This window comes from Pteropus medius, unplaced genomic scaffold, assembly GCF_902729225.1.
Source record: "Pteropus medius unplaced genomic scaffold, Ma_sr-lr_union100, whole genome shotgun sequence".
Taxonomy (NCBI): Eukaryota; Metazoa; Chordata; class Mammalia; order Chiroptera; family Pteropodidae; genus Pteropus; species Pteropus medius.
The window spans coordinates 194,177-216,840 of record NW_024355206.1 but is presented as its reverse complement, the minus strand read 5'-3'; the positions used below and the strand labels follow the sequence as shown (position 1 = coordinate 216,840).

General features: G+C 49.6%; 1 protein-coding gene and 1 pseudogene across 1 annotated transcript in view; one reads left to right on the top strand and one right to left on the bottom strand.

The window, feature by feature from the left end:
- Positions 1-1,697: 1,697 nt before the first annotated feature.
- The window catches only part of LOC120599391 (solute carrier organic anion transporter family member 3A1), a gene marked incomplete at its 3' end in the record, with an annotated part of 215,010 nt that continues 194,043 nt past the window's right edge, over positions 1,698-22,664 (top strand). The window contains exon 1 of the mRNA XM_039858464.1: positions 1,698-2,073. Within this exon, the coding sequence (XP_039714398.1) occupies positions 1,894-2,073 (180 nt within the window). The remainder of the gene's footprint in view (positions 2,074-22,664) is intronic.
- On the bottom strand, positions 11,524-11,642 carry LOC120599422 (uncharacterized; annotated as a pseudogene).

The window sequence follows — 22,664 nt, the reverse complement described above, 5'->3', positions numbered from 1 at the left end:
GGGTTCTGAGCGTCATTTCAACAGCAGCAGGATCCCTGTTTAGAGACAAGCAAACTGTCTCAGCTCAGTTCGGCAGCTCAGTGTGGAGGGAGGGAGGGAAGGGCCAGCTCATCACGGGTCTTCTCAGGAGAAAGTGAGGGAGCACTCTCAGGACACCAGAACGGTGGACGGGCCAGGGGTGGAGGAAAGGATGCTGTGGGAAAGTTGGCTATGAATGAGGGGAAGGTGAGGGGAGAAGTAAGGCCACAGACTCCTGGAGAATGGTGTAGTTGCGGTGACAGGAATTGGAATAAATGGAAGAAGCCTCTGTGGGTGGGTGGGGGGAGCCCATGCGGATGGGGGCAGCCCAGACAAGGGGAGGGGAGCATCTGAGAGGACACCAAGCCCAGGTGACATCATGTCTAGAACCGCAGGAGGAAGCAGTTTACATTTAAATAGTATGCCAAGTCGACACCCCCATCATTATGCCACCCGTTCTCAGTCAAGTTCTCTGGGAGTAAGTGAAAATTACGGATGTGTTAATTGCCATTCAGTTTCAAAGTGAAGCCTGCATTGGTGCACAGGAGCCTAGGAGAGTGGATATTTTGACTCAATGATTAAGGAAAGTAGTTTCAAATGATTGGTTGAGCCCCCCAGTGGACCGGGCGGAAGTTGCCGAGTGCCTCCTGGTACTTGTCCAGTCTTTCCCACTTTCCTCTGAGCTTTCAAAGCCGTCTGAGGACCAGCAGATCCTAACGGTAGTGACCCCAACTCCTGGTGATGATTTATACAGAGCGGCTGCCCTGGCGCCCGGACATTGAGGCCAAAGCCAAGGAAGGTGTCCAGGGCCACAACACTAGGAGTGAAGAGCAAGGCAGGCCTGTGGCTCATCGCTGCAGCCGCGGCTGCATCCCGAGGGACTCAGGGCGGACGGAGGGCTGGACAAGGCCCTCTGCTGGGGTCGCTGCGACCCTGCAGCCGCCTAGACGCTGTGGCTGGCGGGCGACTGTTAGTCTGTGCGACGAATCGAACTTCCCCTCTTACTGTGTCTCTCTGCGCCTCCCTCCTTTCGGTCTGGGGCGCTTTAGGAGCAGAGGCCGGCCGGCTGCAGAAGCTGCGAGCAGCTCTGACCTCTGGCACCTCCCCAAACCCTAGAGCACAACATCTGTCCCCAGAAATACCGGGCGCAGGCGAGAGCGCGCGCCAACCTCTTTCTGGGTACTCGGTCTGTTCTCTCTTCCTAGAAACAGCCCCCGCCCTGCCGTCTAGCTCCCCGAAGCGCCTCTGCGCCCCGTCTCCGCGCCGCGCGTCCCTCCTGCAGTACCGCCCAGCGCCCGCGGGGGCGCCCCATGCCCCGCAGCGCCACCTGGGGGCCGGGCACGGCCTTCCTCCCTCCGGGGCACCCGCTCCCTGGACTCGGCAGGGACTCCCCCTCTCCTCTCCGCGGTCTTTCAGGCAGCGGGACCGCCCTGGGCGCCCCAAGCCGGTCCCCCTCGCGCCTCCGCGGGGGACGCGCGGGCAGCGGGCAGCGGCGATCGCGCCCGGCCCGGCGGGAGGCGGGGAGGCCGGGGCAGCGCGGCCGGCGGGCAGGCGAGGGGAAGCGGGCGGTGGCGGCGGCGGGCGTCCGCGGGCGGCGCCACGAGCCCCTGTGATTGGCACAGCCCGAGCCGGAGGAGGCGGCGCGGGGAGGGCGAGCAGGGGGAGGAGGCAGGGGCGAGCGCGGCGGCGGCGGCGGCGGCGGCGGCAGGGAGGACCTGCGCTCCCACCCTCCGGCCCGGCAGGACGGGGGCGGCCGGCGCGGGCCCGGGGCGGGGTCAGCACGCAGCCTCGCGGCGCGCACCCCCGCCCGGCGGCGGCCCCGACACCCGGGGCGAGCGGGAAGGCGGCGGCGGCGGCGGCGGCGGCGGGGGAAGGATGCAGGGGAAGAAGCCGGGCGGCTCGTCGGGCGGCGGCCGGAGCGGCGAGCTGCAGGGGGACGAGGCGCAGAGGAACAAGAAGAAGAAAAAGAAGGTGTCGTGCTTCTCCAACATCACGATCTTCCTGGTGTCCGAGTGCGCCCTGATGCTGGCGCAGGGCACGGTGGGCGCCTACCTGGTGAGTGCCGGAGCCGAGTCCTCCGCGGGGCCCGCGGCCCGGGCAGGGGGCCGGGCGCCCGTGACCTCGGCCCGCCGGAGAGGTTGGCGAGTGGTGCAGAGGCGGCCGCCGGGGGTGGGGAGCCGGGCGCGCGCGGGACCGCGGATGCGGGCAGCTGCTCGCGCGGCGGCCGGCGGGGGCTGGGGGAGCGCGGGGAGCAGGCGCGGCGGGCAGGTGGGCGTGAGACCGTTCTCTCTCCCCCGCCCGAACGCGCAGCCGGAGGGCGAGTTCCGGAGTCCCCTTGGGGAGGGAGGTATCGCGCGGATTTCAGGTGACCCGCGCAGGGGAAGAGGAGCCAGTTTGCAAGCATCCTGCGTCTTCTGCTCTCCATTCCATCCGCCTGGAGAACAAATCCATTATGCATCATTTTCTCGGGGCTCTCTCTCTCCCTCCGCCAATTATGGGGGTGGGGGTGGGATTTAACAGCTTAGGGTGAAATGCGCCCGAGTGTGGCCTGATCCGAACCAGGTCTCCGGGCGCGGGGGATGGGGGACTATTCCCGCTCCGTATCCCAATAGCCATCTTTCCGCGTCTGGAATAAAGTTACAATACCTGGCGAGCAGCCGCGAGTTTGTGTAGTTGCTGCTGGCCGCCCTTAGACCAGAGTTCCCCACCGTGGTCCCTCGCGCACAGCGGGGTTGCATCATTTGGCGCAACATAAGTCTATTTCATTTGCCTTCTGAAAGGGGATCTTAGTGCTCAAATGGCCCAGGGGTGCATGACAGATAAGAGGGAACAGCTTGTAATGACTCAGCACTGTCAAGTACCTACTTTGGCGCTTTCTCCTGCCCCGCACAGGGGGTCCCGACTTGGGTTCTGGAGAGGACACGTGCTGACCCAAGCACAGTCCTACCGAGGCAGAAAGCTTTTCAGAGTGTATAGTGTTAAATCATTACTTGACTATTGACCCGAAACTGGAATCAAATGTCATAGACTTTGAGTGTTACTGAGCAAGTTCGATGGAGATCGAATTGGACCCGATTTTGGCTGTGGGATAACCACATCCAGAGATAGCACCGTGCTCCTCCTGACGGTACCGCTTACCCCTCATTTCTGGCTGTAGGTGACAGTGAATGAGGGCCAGGCACTGGGTGCCCTGCACTATTCATAAACCATCTCCTAAGACTCGGGGCTTGCTGTCAGAGGGGAGTACAAACTGCTTGGTCTGTGGTGTGGGGTTATAGTCAGTTATGCGGTTATGATACAGGGTTGTTCAAGCTCAGCTCTATTCCTGGGGTGACAGAGTTTCAGGGCTTCTGAAAATCAGATGCATTTCCTTTGCTTCTTGTGAGACGAGTAATGTTTAAGTCCCCGTCTGTGCATTCATGACATGTACGCTGCAGGTGAACCCGGTAGCTGAAAGCACATTTTCTTTTCTGTTTAGATTTTTGTTTTATAAGGTGCACTTTTTTGAAGTTACAGTCCACGATTGCGCACAGTACCTGTGGCATTTGGAGTTTTTTGGGTAGGGGAAAACCATGTCAAAGAGAGTTTATTCTCTCTTTGGAGAGAATTTGACTGTTAAAATAGGTACATGTATTACTAGGATGCAAATGCACATTGTTAAATATAGGTGGGTCTTTCCTACCATACGTACAAAGTATGCGATTCCTAACCAGGTCGGTCTGTGCTTAAAAGAGAGTAATTAGTATATCAACAGCTGCCTCCGGTTTAACAATTTGTTTTCCTTAAACCAATTTTTTTTCAGTAGAGTGCATTACTCATGTGTGGCAAACACCAACAGAACTTTTCACACCATGAATGAGAAGGAAACGGCTTCGTTTTCACTTGCAATGATCTCAGGGTTTTAGAAAGAGATGAAGCTGGTCTTCAACCAGATGAGTGGCCTACAAAAGAACAGGGACCCTTTAGAAGGTTACAAAGCGGAGGGCTGATGGAGCGAGTGGTGGAGGTACAAGCAGGGCTGGCACCAGGGTCTAGGAAGTCGACCTTAATCCCACAGTAGGTGAGTGGCAGGCAGAGGAATTCAGTCCCCCTACTGCGGGCCTGCTGGCACTTCCAGCGTGGGCTGGTGGAAAGCCTGGTTTGGAGGGGTAGGGTGTCAGGAGTCAACAGGTGACTGGCAGAAAGCAGATGGAGGCTCAGGAGAGGAAATTGAATTCATTTCGATTACTAGGAGGGGAGGCGTAAGGTGCACAGGGCTCTGCCTTGCCTGGCTGTCCTGTTCTCTTCACTGCCATCTGAAGCTCATGAAAATAAATAGTTTGCTTGCCAGGGTCAACTGAGTCACCTTGCTGTGGGTTTTGTTCTTCTGGGCCACTTGCAAGTTTTCATTTGTTATTTGGGAGGTGGAATAAAAAGTTTGTTATCCCTTCAACTATGTGAGACTTCATGATGGATAATTTGAGCATGAAACATTGCAGAATGTTTGCAGGAAGACAGATCTCTCCCTTTTAATTCCTCTCAGGCTTTCTTAGGAAAGCTGAGAACCAGTGTTTATGCACGATCACACACACAGGGTCCACGTGCAAGGTATGTGTTCTGTATGGTTGCAGATTCTATGCCAATGACATTATTTCCTATTCGATTCCAAAAGTCTGTGCAGCTACTTTCTTACTTCGTCTTCCCAGATGCCTTTTTTAAAAAAATATTTGATGGCTTCATTTCATTTCTCCCTTTTTTCTCTGAAAAGACAGATTGTCCAGTGTCTTCAGTGACACTGTTGTCAGCTTCCCAAATTCAAAACTGAAGCAGGAAGTTGTCTGTGATTTGAGAAGTAACTGAAAAAGCATGACTCTGTGTGTGTGTGTGTGTGTGTGTGTGTGTGTGTGTGTGTGTGTGTGTGTTTTCCCTTTAGAACCTGCCCAGGGCGGGAACTCCTCTATATGAGAAAGTTGCCAATTCTTAAGCTAGGCAGATCACAAGCAACTTTGCTTGAGTGTCAGGTTCTCCCAGGGGGGTACAGAAGATGATTGACATTGACCCTGAAGGCCAGACTTGGTGACAATATAAGGTACTCTGGGTGCCAGGTGTGGATTTCGAAATCTGTTATTCTTGCAAATGTTTTAAGTGGAAATTATGCTTCAGATAAGCCAAGGAATGTTCTAGTCCTAGGGATGTGCTCTCCTAGTCTCTTAAACTGCCTGACTGGCTACAAAATATTTTTTCAGTATAAGAGAGACCTGTTCAGTTTGATCATCACCGTGTACAGAATAGAGCACGCAGTTTAATTTTCCTCTGCTTGGGTCTTTGCTTTGGGTGGCTGCCGTCTGAAATGACCTACTTGTAAGGATGTAACATCTGCTTGGGCTATTTGGAGAGGGCAGAGGTCTGTGGGAACTGCACACACGCAGAGAGAGAGAGAGAGAGAGAGAGTGTCATTTCGCGTGCACTTGATAACGTTTTGCGTGGAGACCCACCAAGATGTCCCAGGCCGTTCAGTGAGTGTAGTGCTGCATATAGAGGTTCATGAATGTTATCCAATTACTGAGCTTTGGAGCAGATAAGGATGTGTACAGGAAATCAAAGCCTCTGCCACTTCTGGGCAAGTATGATTAACCCTCCCATGCAAACGCATTTCCTCAGGATAAAAACTTAAAAAGGCCAGTTGCATCTCTGGTGGGACTTACAGGTAGTCCCTATGAGCCAAGGGTAGGCATTTCCATCTCTGTAGAGTTATGCAAAAACTAAGTCTGAGGTTGTGGGGACGGAGTAGCGAGATGTTTAACGAGGTTCCAGCTCACTGCTTTGCAGTCAGTTTTTGCCCTGCTGTTTTAGGCCTGAGAGAGCATTCAGTGGGTTTGCCGTTAACGAGCGAGGTGAAGCTGTTAGATTCGTTACATTTTTTTTCTCCCTGAAGAAGCATCGTTTTGAAGATGGGTTTGCGCGTATCTAACTCAAAAACAGACAGCTGACACACATTTTTAAAAGCCATGTCAAATTAGTACCATGACTAAGGCAACTGTATTTTACTTCATCGAATTATTTTACACACTTATGGTTACTCAAAGTGACAAATTCTATGCCATTTGCATAATTACTATATAGCCCCAGGTAGTGAGAAATAAAATTACCCTGATTTTTTTTTTTTTCTTATAGCTTGGTTGAAAATGTTTAGCTAATAATTATTTAGGGGAAAAAATTATTTCTGAAAATTCCTTTCAAACTTTGTATGCAAACCTTGGGTTTGTGTGTGTGTGTGTGTGTGTGTGTGTGTGTGTGTGTGTGTGAGGGGGGTGGTTAAGTGTGTAGAAACTAAATCGAAGAAACTAGATGAGTTGTAAAATGAGCAGGATCTCTTTCCCAAATTTTCTAACTCTACCCTTTTTCAATTTTCCGTACTTGATAACATGGGTCCCTAACCCCTGGGCCACGGACTGGTACCGGGCCAGGGGGCAGGCCAGCGAAGCTTCATCTGTATTTGCAGCCGCTCCCCAGCACTAGCATCACCGCCTCAGCTCCACCTCCGATCAATCAGGCATGAGATTCTTATCGGAGCACTGGTCCCTGGTGCCACAAAGGGTGGGGGCTGCGGCTTTATAAGGAGGATGGCCCAGAGGCCTCACCCAGGAGCAACGCCTTGCTCATCAGTTGCTTAGCATCTAAGTTTATCTTCTTGCCGATGGCTGGAACAGCATTGTTCTGTATGAGGCTAGTTACGTTTCCTCTTGGGCACAGGCAGTTTTAGCAAGAGGGTCTCTGTGAATTTCTCTTACTCATCTTAAAGCCAGCTTTGAGGCGCTGTCTTGTTCAGGGACTGGGTTCACTTGGCAGACTGGCCTGGGGACAAGTGTCATGTAACAGGCAATGATGAGGGTACAGCTGCATTTCACACAGATGAAGGCCTTGAATAAAGACAAGATCTGTGAATATTATCGGCTGGTTGCAGAGATAGAGCAGAAGTTGGCATTGGTTTCAGGGTGTGTGCCAGGCCTCCTGCAGAGGTAGTGGGAGGGGCAAGTACTCACGTTGAGCTGACCTTGGTCCTTGGATTTCTGAGGGCTCCCTGAGGTGCCAGGCAAGGAGGGTGGGGCCTGTCACGTAACTATGGGCAAGCAGGTATACAGAAGGTGCTCAGCCCTTGCTGTGGTGGAGGATAAAACTCTGAATAAACAATGTTTCTGTAGAGCCTTAACTTCCAATGTCTCAAACATAGTTAACTTGCACAGATTCCACTGCATGTAATAACCACACTCCTACAAAGACAGAACAGGACTGACGGTGCCTCCTGCTCATACTTTCTACATGCATGCGATTATGTTCTATGCATGACTGCACGCATCATATATTTACCTACTTGTCGTGGTGCAGGTTCACGTACACCAAATATTGTACGCTGGACTTTTTTGAAGATGTTAAGGGACATTTCGGTGGTAATCTTGATTGTATGGCTGACGCATGGATTCAGAATGCCCCTGAAGGCAAGTCAGCTGGATGTCATTCCCTCTCAGAAATGCCTTTGGTAATCTCTAGGCCAGAAAGAAAACATCCTTGCCCTTTTAATTTATTTTCACTTTCTGTTTCTATATCTGTGTCTACAAAATAGATGATAAACAGGAAAAAAAATGACTTGGGTTCATTGGGTAAGTGGATTGATGTGGATCGAGGCACTTGGATTTTATGTAAGTCCATAGAGCTTGACAAATACTGGCTGTTGTTAGTTATAATGATACGGTCTATGTATTCACTACAAACAATAACTTTGTAGCCCCAACAAAATGAGAAATACAGTTGTTTCAATCGAGCTTTGATTTTGGTGTAGGGAACTGTACACTCAATTGTTTCTTATTCTGCATGAACATTTTGTCTGGAAGGTAAAAAGTTCTTAAAAGTAAGAGTACCCGTTGTTAATTCTATTTATTGCCTTATTATAAACACGACAATTTCTTTCTTTCTTTCTTTCTTTCTTTTTTATTGTATCTTAAAGATGATATAAAAATTACTGGTCCTGTGGGAAAGGAACCCACCACAGTGGTGTTTATCTTGGCCCTTATCAGAAGTGGGGGCAGCACAGGGACGGCTGGGAAGGACAGGTGCCCTGATGCCTGGCCAGGAGGCCCTCGGCATCCGTTGCTGTGGTCCGTGGCCACAGGGTGGAGAAGGCTGGGGCAGTCTCCTAGGTGGCAGACAGCTGAGGAGCAGTAACAAGATGGTTGGATTTGGAGTCAGATGACCTAGGTTTGAACTTGGACCTGCTACTTACCAGCTTCTGGGGACTTGACTTAACTGAGCCTCAATATCCTCATCTGAAGAAATGGAAATAATGATAGAGCCTATCTTACAGGGGGTGGAGCGATTTAAATAAGTGGATGTGTAATAGGGTGCTTCTTATAGGCTGCAGTGTTCAACAGTTGCCTTAACAGTAATGGCATGACCCTGCTCACTGACCTGGGCACAACAGAAGCCCCTTGGAGGGACCTGAGGATTTAGGGTATCGGATGAGGCCTGGGCAATGCAAATTAAAGATCTGGGTGCTGGTACCCTGCTCTGCTTCTCTGGATGAAAACTCTACACTTCAAGGCAGCCTGGGGTGTCAGGGGCAGGGGACCAAGGGACATATGTCGTGGACATGTGCCGCCCTCTAGGCAGCCTTGTTTAAGACGTGGACCTCGGAGCTTGGCCCTGGTTGCCAGGAAGGGCTCCAGTCTCGTGTGGCACCTGCTGCTGTCACCTGAGTCCTCTGCAGTACTCAGCAGGGCTCGGCAGGCACAGTCGTGGGCATTTTCTGGATCCTTTTTGGTCTCTCGGAAGCAGATCGAATCTTGAGACGATCCGATGTCCCTTGCTGTGGATTTGCCCATCTCAGCATATGTCTTATGGGGAAGGATGGGAGGCAGGGGCTGAACTGGGTTCTTCTCAGTGAACCAAGTCACAGTGTATCTGTTAGGTGCGTTCATAAGCGAGAACACGGACCTCCCTGAGGAGGGACGCCCGTCGGCTTTGTAAGTCCCTGGCCTCCGGAGTCTTCGTTCTGGGCATTCCCGGGACGTTCAGAGCGGAACCGTCCCACTGGGCGCGGGCGGAGTCCCCGCAGTCGGCGGCGACGCCCAGCGTGTTCTTCGTCTTCTTGGTTTCGGTTCTTCTTTGTGGTTTCCTGGAGCCCTACAGAAAAGGGAAGCCCTTCCTGAGCGGGGGCTGAGCACAGGGAAGCGGTGGCACCCATCGCAGCTGATTCCTAAATGACGGAACGCTGCTCTTCCAACAGGCTCTTTCGCGGCCTGAGGTGTCAGAGTCGGTCATTAGAGTTTCCCTGGACTTCACACAGAAGTCTCGGGCATGACCTCCAGTCGCTGCTCGTTGGAAGTATTTAAAAGCAAAAGGCAACCTAGGTTGCTCCAAGCCCTGCTTTTCGAGTGGGGGGTGGCGAGGGGTGTGGCTCCGACTCTCCCTCTTCGCCAGCGTGATTTCCTTCATAAATACCATGGCAACACCTCTCAACACCTTCTTCTTCTGGGATGCCGTGTCCCAAGTGGCGTTTTTGAGTTACCTGGTAACAGAACCAAAGAACGTGCTGACTCTTAACAAGGATGCCTTATTTCCTGAGCGTCCTAGAAACAGATTATGGCCGTAGACCCGGCCATGCGGACAGCTGCTTTGATGGGCAGGTCTAACTTACCGTGAGCATGAGTCCATTCCAAAAAGCCTGGAGTGTGCTCTTCAATCTTCTGTGTCTACGTCTGTCTGTCCATCCGTCCATCCACCCACATGTGGGTTCTGTGAGTTCTGTAATACATGGTGGCAGGTTCTGACATGTCTGGCAAGTTGCCCTTTGGGGCGGGTCTTGGGATGATGAACCTGGCTCTGCAGGTTACCCTTGAAACCTTTCCTGGGTAGGTCTAAAGCCTGCTGTGGCTCTCACTTCATAGCTGCCTGAGCTCCCGGCGGTGCAGTGAGCAGAAATAATGAGGAGCTGAGCAGGCTTTCGACAAATAGTTTTGGGGAATATAATAGAACAGTGGGCAAAATCTGTACTCCCTAAGTCACTGCCGACAAGTACAGGAACTTGAGGAAGAAAGCAATGATTATTTTTGCCTTCGTGTATGCACTTGCTAGGTTTGTGTGAGAACAGTGTCCCAGGGGTGTTGTTCAGTTAAAGACTATCGCACTATGTCCTTGGGAATGGCTGCTGTCTTCCGCTCTCCCTCCTCTCTGCGAAAGGCTTGTGTGAAACGAGCACTACTTCTCTAATCGTTGGGTTCCCTCCCCGTTCTGACGCCGCTGCATTCCCGTCTTCAGCTGATTAGAATGAGAAATTACCACCTTGAACAAGAGCAAGTTGAAATTGGAAAACTGCCCTCTGACTTATTATATAAGCTCTAAAATACTGGATCTGAAATCTTGTTTACCTTGCTAAGAATTCCTGTAATGAAGATGAAAATTTCTAAGCACTGCGGACCCGTATGTTTTCATCATTGAAGATTCGGTTATCGTGATGCAGTCTGTAAAGGAAAGAATGCGTCGATGAGTTAATCTCTCCCTGGGCGTTTTGGGTCAGAGCATTGTTTGAAGCAGACCTGTGGGGCCACCTAGAGTTACCCCCCTGGAACTCGGCACCCCTTCTCTGCAGGGGTGCACGGGCTGTCCTGGGTCTGTGGTCACTGCACTGCTTAGGGTTGCTGAGACCAGGCGTCCACTGAGGTTGGCTGGAGAGATTGCTCGTGAGATTCAGTGGGACGCCTGGGAAGACAACCACTGTTCGTCGTGATGGGCTTCGGCCTTTGGCCGTGTCATTTCCTGAAGCGCTTTGTCTTGTTCTGTGTGTCCATGTGGCGTGTCATGCCACCCTCTTCTCAGAGCCACACACGTGTGGGGTGCACCACACAGCTCATTACAAGGTCTGTTTGAGATTTTTAGCCTCTTGAACTGTAGACGAGGAGCTTATCTCGTGCCCAGAGTGAGCACTGGAAAAGACTTAAGGGAAAGTAGACAGTTGGAATAGATATAGAAGTGCTTCAGACAGGCCTCTCCTGTCTTCATGCAAAACATTTAGGACAAGACTCCCCACTTACTAGGTGGCATGGTCTGCTGCCTTGCCAGAGCTGGGGTTGGGAGGCTTATCCTGCCAGCCAAAGGGAGGGTATCTTTGGGAAACGAAAAACATAAATTAGCGCCTTCCTTTTCCCTGTGCCAGTCCGTGGAGATGGATATAAATAGATCAGAAAGTCAGCAAGCAGTTCTGTGGCTCTGCAGCTGATAGTGGATGGAGCAGGTGGGGAGGTTGGCCTTGCTGCGCCCGGGCTCGGAGTGACATGTGGCACCAGCAGTCCTCGGGCAGAATCCACATGCAGCCCAGTGAAACTTCCATGACACAGGGTGGGAATGAGTGCCCGATAGGCAGCTTGTCCCCGTGTCCCGAGATTGGCCCTGGCCTGCACTGGAAGACCGTTCTCAGGACTTTTTATTTTATTTTTTATCTTATTTATTTATTTGTTTATTTGTTTGTTTATTTTACGCCTACAGCACCTGGTCTTCCTAAGTGGTCACCCTAGGAAGTACTAACCAGGCCCGACCCTGCTTAGCTTCCGAGATCAGACGGGATCGAGCTTTTTCAGGGTGGCGTGGCCGTAGACTCAGGTCTTTTTGAAGATAAACTTGCGGAAGCTCTGCGTTTGTGGCTTTCATCTTAGGCCATAGCAGGGCACAGGCAACTCACCCAAAAATGCTGCTCGCCGCCCCGCCCCCCTGCCCCGAGCCAGCTCGCGGTAGCCAGCAGCTATGAGCAGGGAAGCATTCAAGAAGAATTTTATTTTTGGAAATAATGATGCTAAACATATATAAATAAATATAATGTTTTGGCGAATGCAGGGGAAAATTCACTATTTCTCTCAGTCTCTTTTTAAACATCCCCAACCCCCTGCTTTTTTTTTTAAATCGACTTAGTGTTTCCTAATGGGTATCATGCCTATTTTTAATCTAGTGAACAGATAAAAATATATGCATTTATCTGTCTTCTGATACTTTAGATTTCATTGGAGAATGCTTTTGTCACTTAAAATATAATAGTACCAGGGCAGCAATTGAAAATAACTCAGGGGCTCCTGGCACCCAGAGCCATCAGGGAGATTTTTCAGTGTGACAACTGAACCATTTTAGGTCCCAAAGAAGCAAACTGAGTGTTCTCGCGTTCAGGTCTGTTGCCTTCGTGGCTGTTTTTCTGTGATGTTCTGTTTTTCTGTTTTTCTGTGGTGGTCTGTTTTTCTGTTTTTCTGCGAGGCGAGCCGTGGTGTTCACGGGTTCTCAGCTTAGCCCTGTCATCTACTCGTTGTCCATTAATTCTATTCTTGCCTCCGTCCTCTGGCCCCTGACCCCAACAGTGCCACGCTTCGCCAACCCTGGCAGGATGTCACAGTCAGATCTGCGAGATCTCTGTGAGGACGGGCTCCGGGGAGTGAAAGCCCGGGTGACTCCTGAGGGATGCTCCGAGCTCGGCTCTATGCCACGCACGCTGTTAATGACCTTTTTCCCAGCTCCTGCCTTTGTATTTTATTTGGGAGCAGCAGTCTTCAGAGTTTATTTAAACCTTTGGCTTCCATGGAGTCATAGGGCAGTAGGATCATTCTTGAACATTTTCAATATCTCAGATGTTAGACCAACGTCGGGTCATAGTTTTTCCTTAGGAAAAGAAAGATGAGATGTGTCGTGCAGAGACCACGACTTGGATAGTTTATCTTTTGGCTGTGAGGTGAACTGGAACCTGGAGGCGAGAAGGTGGACGGATGTGAATGCATTTCTCTGGATGTTTCTGGAGGAAGAAACAGGGCGTATCTGATTCTTGGGCCTGCCGTAACAAAGTGCCACCACCTGGGTTGCTTGGAATGACAGATTTATTTTCTCGCGGTCCTGAAGGCCTGAAATCAGGGTGTTGGCCGGGCTCTGTTTTTTCTCAGACTCTGGGTGGAATTCTTTCTTGCTTCTTTCTCGCTTTTGGTGGGGGCCCTTGCTTGATCCTTGGTGATCCTTGGCTTGCAGCTGCACCCTCCAGTATGCAATACTGAGGTCACATGGCACCGTCCCTCTGTGTCACCAGTCATACTGGATTAGGGCCGACCCCTAGTGACCTCATCTTACCTTCATTATATCTGCGGAGACCTCACTTACAAATAAGGTCACATTCTCAAATACTGGGAGTTAGTTAGGGCTTCAGTGTGTCTTTTCGGGGGACACAGTGCAACCCATAATGTCAGGGGAAAAGGAAGAGCAAAGGCCCCCCAAATAAGCTGAGGGTACAAAGAACAAAAACAGAGAAAGAAACTCTACAGGGTTTTGGTTGCATAGGAAGATTATGGAATATTGGTTGGACAGACTATGTGGGTGAGCATTATATATGTATATATTTAGACAGATAGAAAGACAGACAGAGCGAGCGAGCGAGCGAGCGAGAGAGAGAGAGACAGACAGACAGAGAGAGACAGACAGAGAGAGAGAGAGACAGAGAGGAAGAGAATGTATGTGTATGTGTTAGTGTCTGTGTGTCTGTGTTGTTTAATGGACATCTCCCTGTCCCTTAAACTGAGGACTCCTTCACAGGAACCAGGCCTGGTAAATTTTCCTGCTGGCCCTGTCCGTTCCCTGAGGCCCGGTCCCATTTGGTGAGACTGAAGGAGACTATCGCTGTGCCAGCCAGTCTCAGATTTGGCCAGGTATGTGTTACATGAGGACCAGACATCAGCATGCTGATCTTATTCCTCATTGTGGTTTTTTTGGGTGGAGGTGGGAGCTGTTGAATTCTCAGCATTTCTCAGCACAGCCTCCTTTTAAAAGACTTCAGCTTGGTCTCTGCCAAACTGATCAACTTCAACAACTTCCTTAAGTGCCGTAAGCAGTATAGAGTAAGGCGTATTCTTGGCCCTCATGGAGTTTATATGTCCTAGTGGGGGAGTTGGCATGTTTGTAAATTTTTTTTTTTTTTTTTTTTTATTAATTACTCATTCATTAGACTGTGGGTCCTGGGCCAGGCAGTGGCCTGGCTTTTTTAGAGGCTCCCAGCTGGTCCAGCTGAAGTACACGGAGCAGAGTGGGCTCTCACCGTGGAAGCACACTGTTCTGTCAGGGTGGGAGGTGGTGCTACAGATGGCCCAGGTGGATGAGCAGAAGAACATCTGTGGTTGCAAGAGTAAAGTGATTTTCTTAACCTTGGTCAGGGTAGAGTTGAATGGGATGAGAGGGGGCCAGTGTCGAAGGAGGTTGGCTGGCGGCTGTCCTTGGGATGGGACAGGATCTGGAAATCTGTAATGGAGAAGGGACAAGCTGGAGACACAGGACCTCGGCCATATATGGGGGCCCGTTTGGGCTGGCACCGGGGAGTCTCTGCTCTAGCCAGCAGTGCAGGCACTGTCTGCACCTCTCTTGGCAAAGCTGCCATCCGTGTCCCCTGCCCCCTAGCTTTGAAGTGGTGCCTTCAAATGCTGCTCGAAACTGGTCTGCCAGCATGTGGAGAGAGGGCACGTCAGGGCATCCTCAGACTCTGCTCGAAGCAAGCGTGGCTGCATTGCATGATACAGCAAGGGGCTGAAGGATGCTGGCTGTCCTGGAACACTGTGCTCACCAGGATGGGGACAGTAGGTGGGGAGGCTGCAGTGTCCATACACAGTAGCACCTTTGTATTCAACCTTTCTTTTGAGTTGTCTACAAATGAGATTTCTGCAAGACGAGCTAAAATTAGGAAAGGTCCTATCATAATTGCCTTTTTTTTTTTAACACTTTGGCTTGACCTCGGATGTATCAGTTCTAGATAACTTTAAAGCTGGTAACAGAACAAGCTGTGTTCACACACAGGAAATGTCTCCAAATAAGAAGTGGGCATGCAGTTTACGGTTTAGAAATTGGATGGAGGCCATTCAAACGTCCCCTCCTAGTCTCCTTGAGAAGGACTTGGCATGCTGCTGGGGAGGGGGCACCCCTCCTCGGAGTGGTCACGAGGGTCCAGAGAGAAGACCGCATGTGAGCGGAGCTAACGGACCACTCAGTCGAGGCCCCAGTGTCATGGCCAGGAGGCCGGGGTGGGGATGTACTGAGCTGGTGGCCCTTCAGCTTCAAAGCCTGAGCAGAGGGTGTGTGGAGTCCGGCCAGAATGCCTCTGGCCTGTTGGACCACACCTGCTGCCCACAGATGGCCGATCCAAGCGTTGGCTGAGACTCTGCAGTCTCGTGTGGCCACATCCCTTGGCTCTGCCATTAACTCGAACTTCAAGTTCATGCTCGTGGTCTTTTTTTTTTTCCTTAATATAAAGACATTCCTGTTTTGCCTTTTACGCAATGAATACATGTGTTGAAAATTTGGAAAATACAGATAAACATAGATGCATTAAAAAAGAAAAGAATAATAGGAGAAACGTCATCCATCGTGCCATGACATGACAGCACACCATCAGCATTTGGGCGTGAGGCCTTTTCGTCTCTCTGGGCCTACCCACATCGTTTCATGATGTCAAGGGCAGAGCCGCAGAGGGCGTTGGCTCCGTGAAGTCCAGTCCTGCCGCCCGCGACTCTTGGGGGGGTTTGGGCAAATGACTTCACCTCTAAGATTGAGATGGAACGTGCACCCACCTTAGACGATGTGGTGAATAGATACCCCGTGAGGTAACCAACCCGTCCAGTGTGCTTAGCATATGCCTCTCCGTGGTATGTTATGATTGTAATTTTTTTTTCTTTTTTTTTTAATAATACAGTCAGCTCCCACGACACATTCTGTTTAGGAACCTGCTTTTGCTCCGCTAAACTCCTGTGGCCACTTTTCCATAACATCAGGTGTTCTCGAGTGTCCTGGTTTTCGAGAAAAATGGCCTTGTCGTTTCTGTAAAAACAGTACGTGATCGTTACGAAGCATTTTAAAATAAAGGCGAGTTCAGGTAGACATATCGGAAGAAATTCCAAATGCTACCATTCACAAAATATCATGACAGATGTTGAGGTTGGAGGGGCGCTAATGAGTCACGCCTTCTCCCTCGCCCCCGTTAAGAATCAGTTGCTTCTGGGATCTTTTAAATGTCCTTTACGGTGGTTCAGCCTTCCTGTGTGGGGGCATAGTCTGACACCCTTGGACAGTAGGCTCTGGGCCTGGATCTGCCTTGGGTTTCACTGTGTATTCCTGGAGGCTTCCTTGCCTTCCGGAGAAATAATGAGCGTCATGGTTCATAGCTTCCAGTCACTGCTTTCTCCCCAGTGGATGGTTTCACCATTCCCCAGTCAGAAAAGAGGGATGTATGGGCCCCTACTCAGGGGCGCTCTTCTGCCAATTTGGTAACATTCATGAAAACTCTGCGGAGTTTTATTTATTCACTGGTTCATCTTCCTGAGGGTGGTGGATACGGGGTTTTGAGCTTTATTATAGGGTCGTGTTCTGCTTTGCTCTAGAATGTTCCTTAACTTTCCTTGTCAGGCAGCATTTGAATTTTATGACACTGGGGTGTGTACTTACTTTTATTTATTTATTTTTTCGTTTGTTTTGTTTTTTGACTGGTGATTATTTCTGCTTAAAAACATTTTTTTTTTTTTTGGTTACATTTTGGAAGAGTGAGATTTTACATGGAAGATTGACTGTATCACGTTTTAATTGAGAAGTCCCTATCATCATTTTAAAAGATGCGTAATATCCCACTGTGTTCTGCTATATCTCAACTGCCTGTTTTCTATATGACGAGTTGTTGATGGGTTTGTTTTGCTACTAGAAATCCAGATTTCTCATCACTTTTTCTGTTTTGCTTTTCAGAACTGTAAAATGGGGCGACAAGATTATAGGGGCAAGTCACCCTGGAGTCAGGAGAGGGGAAGTGACTTTTCCTTTTTTTGAGGATCTTATGTGTGCCAGGAAGTACATAAAGGGTCTGATTAGACTGTCACAGCAACCCTGTGAGGTAAATGCCATTATTTCAGTTTTATGGATAAGGAAACTAGGGCTCAGAGATGTTAAATCACTTCCCTTGCTTGACAATTAGTTTTCGATCCCGGGCTTCTTAGTTTTATGCTGCTCTAAAGCCCCCTGTCTTCACTCAGGCCACACCTCCTGAAGAAACCGCAGCCGAACTGACTGCTTAGACATGTCTGGTGTGTTGATATCGTTTTGACACGTTTCTGCTTGTGAGAGAACTGTTGTTTTTTTTTTCTGGGAAAAGGTAGCAAACATGAAGCGCAGCTTCCCTGGGGCTGCAGAACCACGTTCTCTGCCCGCCCCTTCGCCGTGACCGCAAAACAGCGTTTGCGGGCGCTGTGAATTCCATTTCCTCTGGCACTGTCTCCGACAGTGAACCTGTGTGCGTTCAGAGGGCCTCCACGTCAGGCGTGTTGTTACCTGCATCCTCAGCCCTCAACTGTGTTCTCGCTCTGAACCGCCAGCCGCTCAGGAACAAGGGCCATTACGTAGCCATTCAGCCATAACCACCCTCCCGAAATCACAGACTGCTCCCAGCCCGCGTGGACAAACACTCTAATTAATGTTCGGTTCGTCAGCAAACGGTCATTCTTCAAAATCTCAGTACAAAATTACATGCCCCGTATCCGAAAAGTTATTCCACAGGACTTGGCAACAATAACGTGTTGATATTGATTGGAAGACTCCTGGTCGGGGACGCGTTTGTTTATCTTGGGTTTGAGTTCTGTCATCAGAAACAAAAATGAGTCCAGTGCTGTCTTATATGTGTGGAGTGTTTGCTGGGTTTCAGAATTGCCATGGATTGTGTCATTTTGGCCTCACAGTGACCCAGGGAGATAGGCGGGGCACTTCTACTCCACCTTTATTTTTAATTATGTATTACAAATTCTCGAACAAAACAAAGAAATAGAAATTATAGCAGAGCGAACACCCGTGTACTCAGCACCCAGGGTTCAACAATCGTTAAGATTTGGCATATTTGCTTCATATCTACGCTCACACACACACACACAAATATATGCATATAAACTTTTAACCTCCTTACAATAAATTATAGAAATGAGGACACTTCACCCCTAAATAGTTCATTATGCCTTTTCATAAAATACGATCATTTCCTTGTAAAACCGTAACTCTTTTATAACTCCTAACAAAATTAACTGTTGCCTAATTTCAACTGGTACCCACCATATTTCTCCAGCTTCTCCCAGAATATCTCCATTGGCTCTGCTTTTGACATCTCTAGCTCTGCCTGCAGCTCAATCTCTCGAACTCGATCGATTTTTATAAACAGCCACAAACCAGCTAAAGATCATGCATTTCATTTGTTATATGACTTTTCGTCTCATTTTCAATTTTTTTTTATTGTGGTAAAATACACATAACATCAAATTTACTACCTTTGCCATTTTTCCGTGTATGGTTCAGTGGCATTAAATGCATTTATATTGTCGTATAGCCCTTGCCACCGAGCCCATTAAGCACTGAGTCTCCATTCCCTTCTCCTCAGCCTGTAGCAATCACCATTCTAACTTTGCGTCTCTGTAATTCTGACCACCTTAGATAACCCCATATAAATGGAGTCCTACAATATTTGCTCTTTTGTGTCTGGCTTATTTGGTTTAGTATTATATCTTCAAGGTTCATTCACACCGTGGCCTGCGTCAGAATTCCCTCCCTTTGTAAAGCTGACTAGCATTCCATTGTGCGCAAACACACATTCTGCCGGCCCATTCATCCATTGATGTACACTGGGTTGCTTCCACATCATAACCGTTAGAATAATGCGGCTGCAAACATAGGTGCACAGCTTTCCGTGTCTTTTCATCCAGAATGCTACTTCTACTTTTTTCCTACTGGGTTGACCTTGTGAATTTTTTGGTCATTACCTTTGTGATGAGGTTGGCTCAGCCATGCTATAGAACATTCTGCAGAATATTCCCTATTCTGAATGCATCTGAATTATTTCCTTGCGGTTCGATCTAACTTGTCCTGTACATCAGAGGTCAGTTTTTTTCTTGACGACATTTGCATCTTGCTTGATGATATTAGAAAACTGGAGAGTCGTTCTTTGAAGTTCTTTGAAGTGCTGCACATGAAAATGTCTGGCTGTCCCCTGTTCTCAATGCTCAGGGTTGACCAGCAGGTTGAGATGGGTAGTGACCTCCCCATGTGAAAAGGGCATTTGCTCCCGTGGCAAGTAATCTCTGTTAGTGCCCATTTATCAGCGAGGCCAATGCTGAAATTCTGAGTAGATGCTTGCTTGGTTACCAGTAATAATAATCTCTCCTGTTTATTGAGCACTTGCCATGTGCCGGGCACCAGCTCCACACTCGGCACGTACTATTTATTTCTTCAGGATCGACCCCATTTACATCTCAGTATTGAAGACACCAGCAGCCCTGCTGTCATGAAGACACTTGTCAGGCCTCTGTCCCTTACTGCTCCCCACCCACCGTGGGTCGTGGTTTCCCCCCAGGAGAGCTGGCATGCTGTGGACACTGTCTGTCCCCACTACGTATCCACGGGTCAGAGCTTGGGTCAGGAGCGAGACTGCCTGGATTCCAAACTCATGTCTCCCCTCATGCGTGACTCTGGGTTGGTTCCTTGCCCTCTCTGAACATCAGCATCCTCATCTGTAACGTGGAAATAACTCGTCTCAGAGGGTTCTTGTGAACGTCAAATGAGGCAGCACATGTGGAAGGCCTAGCACAGTGCCTGGCATGTGTGCTTGGTACATCTCAGCCTCATTCTGGCTGTCGTGGGCCCTAAGAGACAGTTTCTAAGGCCCTTTTCGCTTTGAGGGGTTTGTTTGTAGAGAAATAGCGGGGTTGGCTGAAAGTCAGGAGCAGACGAGGAGCAGTGGTGATGGTTCTAGAGGCAGCACGTGGCAGCCCACGGCCCACATCGGGTCTCCCGGGCTGAGTTTGTAAGTCCAGTGTTATTGCAACACTGCCTGCCGATTCATTTATGTACTGCTGTCTACGGCCACTTCGACACGCACGGCAGAGTTCAGAGGTCGTGACAGAGGCCAGACGGCCCGCAGAGCCTAAAGTCTTTACTATCTGGTATCTTACAGAAAAAAAAAAAATTTCAGACCGCTGACCTGGAATCTTAGAGCGTTCTGAGAGGTCTGGTCTGTGACCTGTGGGTTCTGGCTCCCCAGATCGATGGCGCTGCCTCCTCCTGAATGTCCGCCTTCAGCTTTCACTCCCACGGGCAGTGTTTCCCAGTCTTCCTGAGCCAGAACCCGAGGCCCACGCCCTCCCCTGGGGATCAGCCCTGCGTGCCCGCGGATGCTCTCTCAGCTGGGGAACCAGTGGTTCCCAAGCTCTCACCCTGGAGATGCTTCTGTACTTGTGGGTCTTCCCTCCCAGCCAGTCGGTCAAAAGGGTCCGCTTGTGTTTTGCACGGCACCTTCTGGGCGACTCCGCAGGCTCCTGTGGGCCATGCCGTTGTGGATGTGGCCCCTGGTGGAGGCGGGTGTGCAGCGGTATCACAGGCCTTCCCTCCCTCGGCGTTCCTGGCCCACGAACACGATGCCAGCTTATGACAGATATTAGACTTTTGCCAATACGCGTGGGGTCCTGCTGCTTGACCCAAATGGAACCGATTCAACTCCACGGAATGAGAAACCTCATTTCCATAAGTGACTTCTGCATTCGGACAGAAACAGACGACTTTCCTGAAGTCCTTCTCTATTATGTATGCCTTATTCTACTTGATTTATTCCCTGGTCTTTAAGATAGCTTTTATTGATCTGAGGCATTAAATTTAATTCTGATGGGGGAAGAATCCTTTCCCTTTTATTTTATGTTGTCTCCTAACCACTTAAATAACTATTTAATGTTTTAATTAATTTGGCACGGAGCCTCTGGAAATGATGATGGCAGTTCTCCTTGTACATATTTTTCATTTGGACATCAAGCTGTGCTTTCCTCTCTCTCTCTCTCTCTGTCTCTCTCTCCTTTCAAACATTTAAGATGTTTGTATTCCGTGACACTGCCATATTCATTCAAGACCTATTTATGGAGCATCTGCGATTTGCCAGGCACTCTTGTAAGGAGCTGGGGACCTAGCGCTATGAAAATACACAGGAATGTCCAGTCTGAAGGAAGTTACGTCGTGACACTTTCCTCAGAATCCTCTCTGCGAGTGACATCAGAGCCGTGGCCGAGATTCTCGAAAGAATGAGTGTGAGTGGCTGCATGTAAACGAAGCCTCTTCCTGGAGATCGGAAAGAGGAGAACGTGGAAGTGGATCCCGCAGAAAAAGCAGGGTCAGCAGAGGGTGGGAGGAGGGACAGAATTCTGTGGGACGGCCCGTGGCCCTCGCTGGCAGGCAGGCTCACCTTTGGGAAGGGGAAGGAAGATGGCTCCCTTGGGTAGAGGTTACAATTAGGTAAGGGAAGGCCTTGACTTCTAGACTCGGTCTAGTACACGAAAACGAGTCAGGTTAGGTTTTTGCAGACAGCGGTGGGACCAGTGGAAAGAGGTGTGTTAGGAAGGAGTAGCTTAATGAACCTCAAAGCAGGTGGAGACCCGCAGTCTGACCTGAGCAGCCACACGTCAGGGAGGAAGGCGTGTGGCTGGGGTACCTCCCAGTCCTGCATGCACCGGGTGGTGGGGCCACACAGAGACTGACCAGTGGAAAGACTTCTCTCTCAGAGCTTTCCTGAAGCTCAGAAAACTGTGCTGATAAAGAGGGGCAAAAATCTCGCATCTCAGAAATGAAACCATCATGGAGGATTCTAAGCAGGGTGTCGAAATGTGCATTTTCATTGAGTTCCTTGACTCTGGACGACTTCCTTGTCCTTGGTAATAGCCCAAAGACATCAGGAAAAAAAAAAAATAGCTCCTTGGGGATTTGCAAGACATGGTACCATCTCATGGTCTTCTAAATAGTGGCTCCCACAGCATAGAGACTAAATGGTGAAACTTCTTGAAGCTTCTGTGAAGAATGTTAACTGTGAGGTGTTCAGCATGACATTTTGACAGGGACAGATCAAACACTCTGTGATCTTTGAAAACCAGACTCTAGTTTTGTGTCGCACTGTCCAGAATTGTCACTTCCTCGCTTCCTGCCTTACAACTCAGAGCGTGGATTTTCATGTCTGCAAAAATCTTACAAAAATCTTCACTCGCCAACATCCAGACGCTGAAATACCCACAGCACCCACACTTCGTCAGAAGGACCTTATGAGGGAGGAGAGAAGCATTGCATTTCTTAGAGAGTTTGTAGTTTTTTCTTGCATTCGGGACCTGGGAATTGGAGCCTCTTCCCTCCCTTACCGGTCTTCTCCGATTCTCTTCTGGGAGCAGCCGCATTCTTTCTACCTGGTATCCCGATATTCCTGACATAGCTACTCTCAGGCGTAATTACAGCATCACCATCAAATAAAGTACGTGATTCTCTTTGGAAAATCGGCCTGCGATCGGTGCCTGTGCTGTGTTGAATACGCACTGCTAAGCCACACGCGGTGAGTTGGGCAGCCGTGTGCCCAAAGGCGACCGTGTAATTTGGTGGGCGACTGTTATATAGAATATCTGTTAGCATGAGCGTTCTACTAAAATATTTATTGCTTGCCCCTGCGCTGGCGCCCCATGAGGCAGGTACGTTCTGCATTACCACTTACACTGTGAGATGCTTGGTTTCTATCACTTATTTTGTCTGCTTTGTTTTTTTGTTTTTTTTTTTTTTAAGCCACCATCTGCATTTTCCAATTT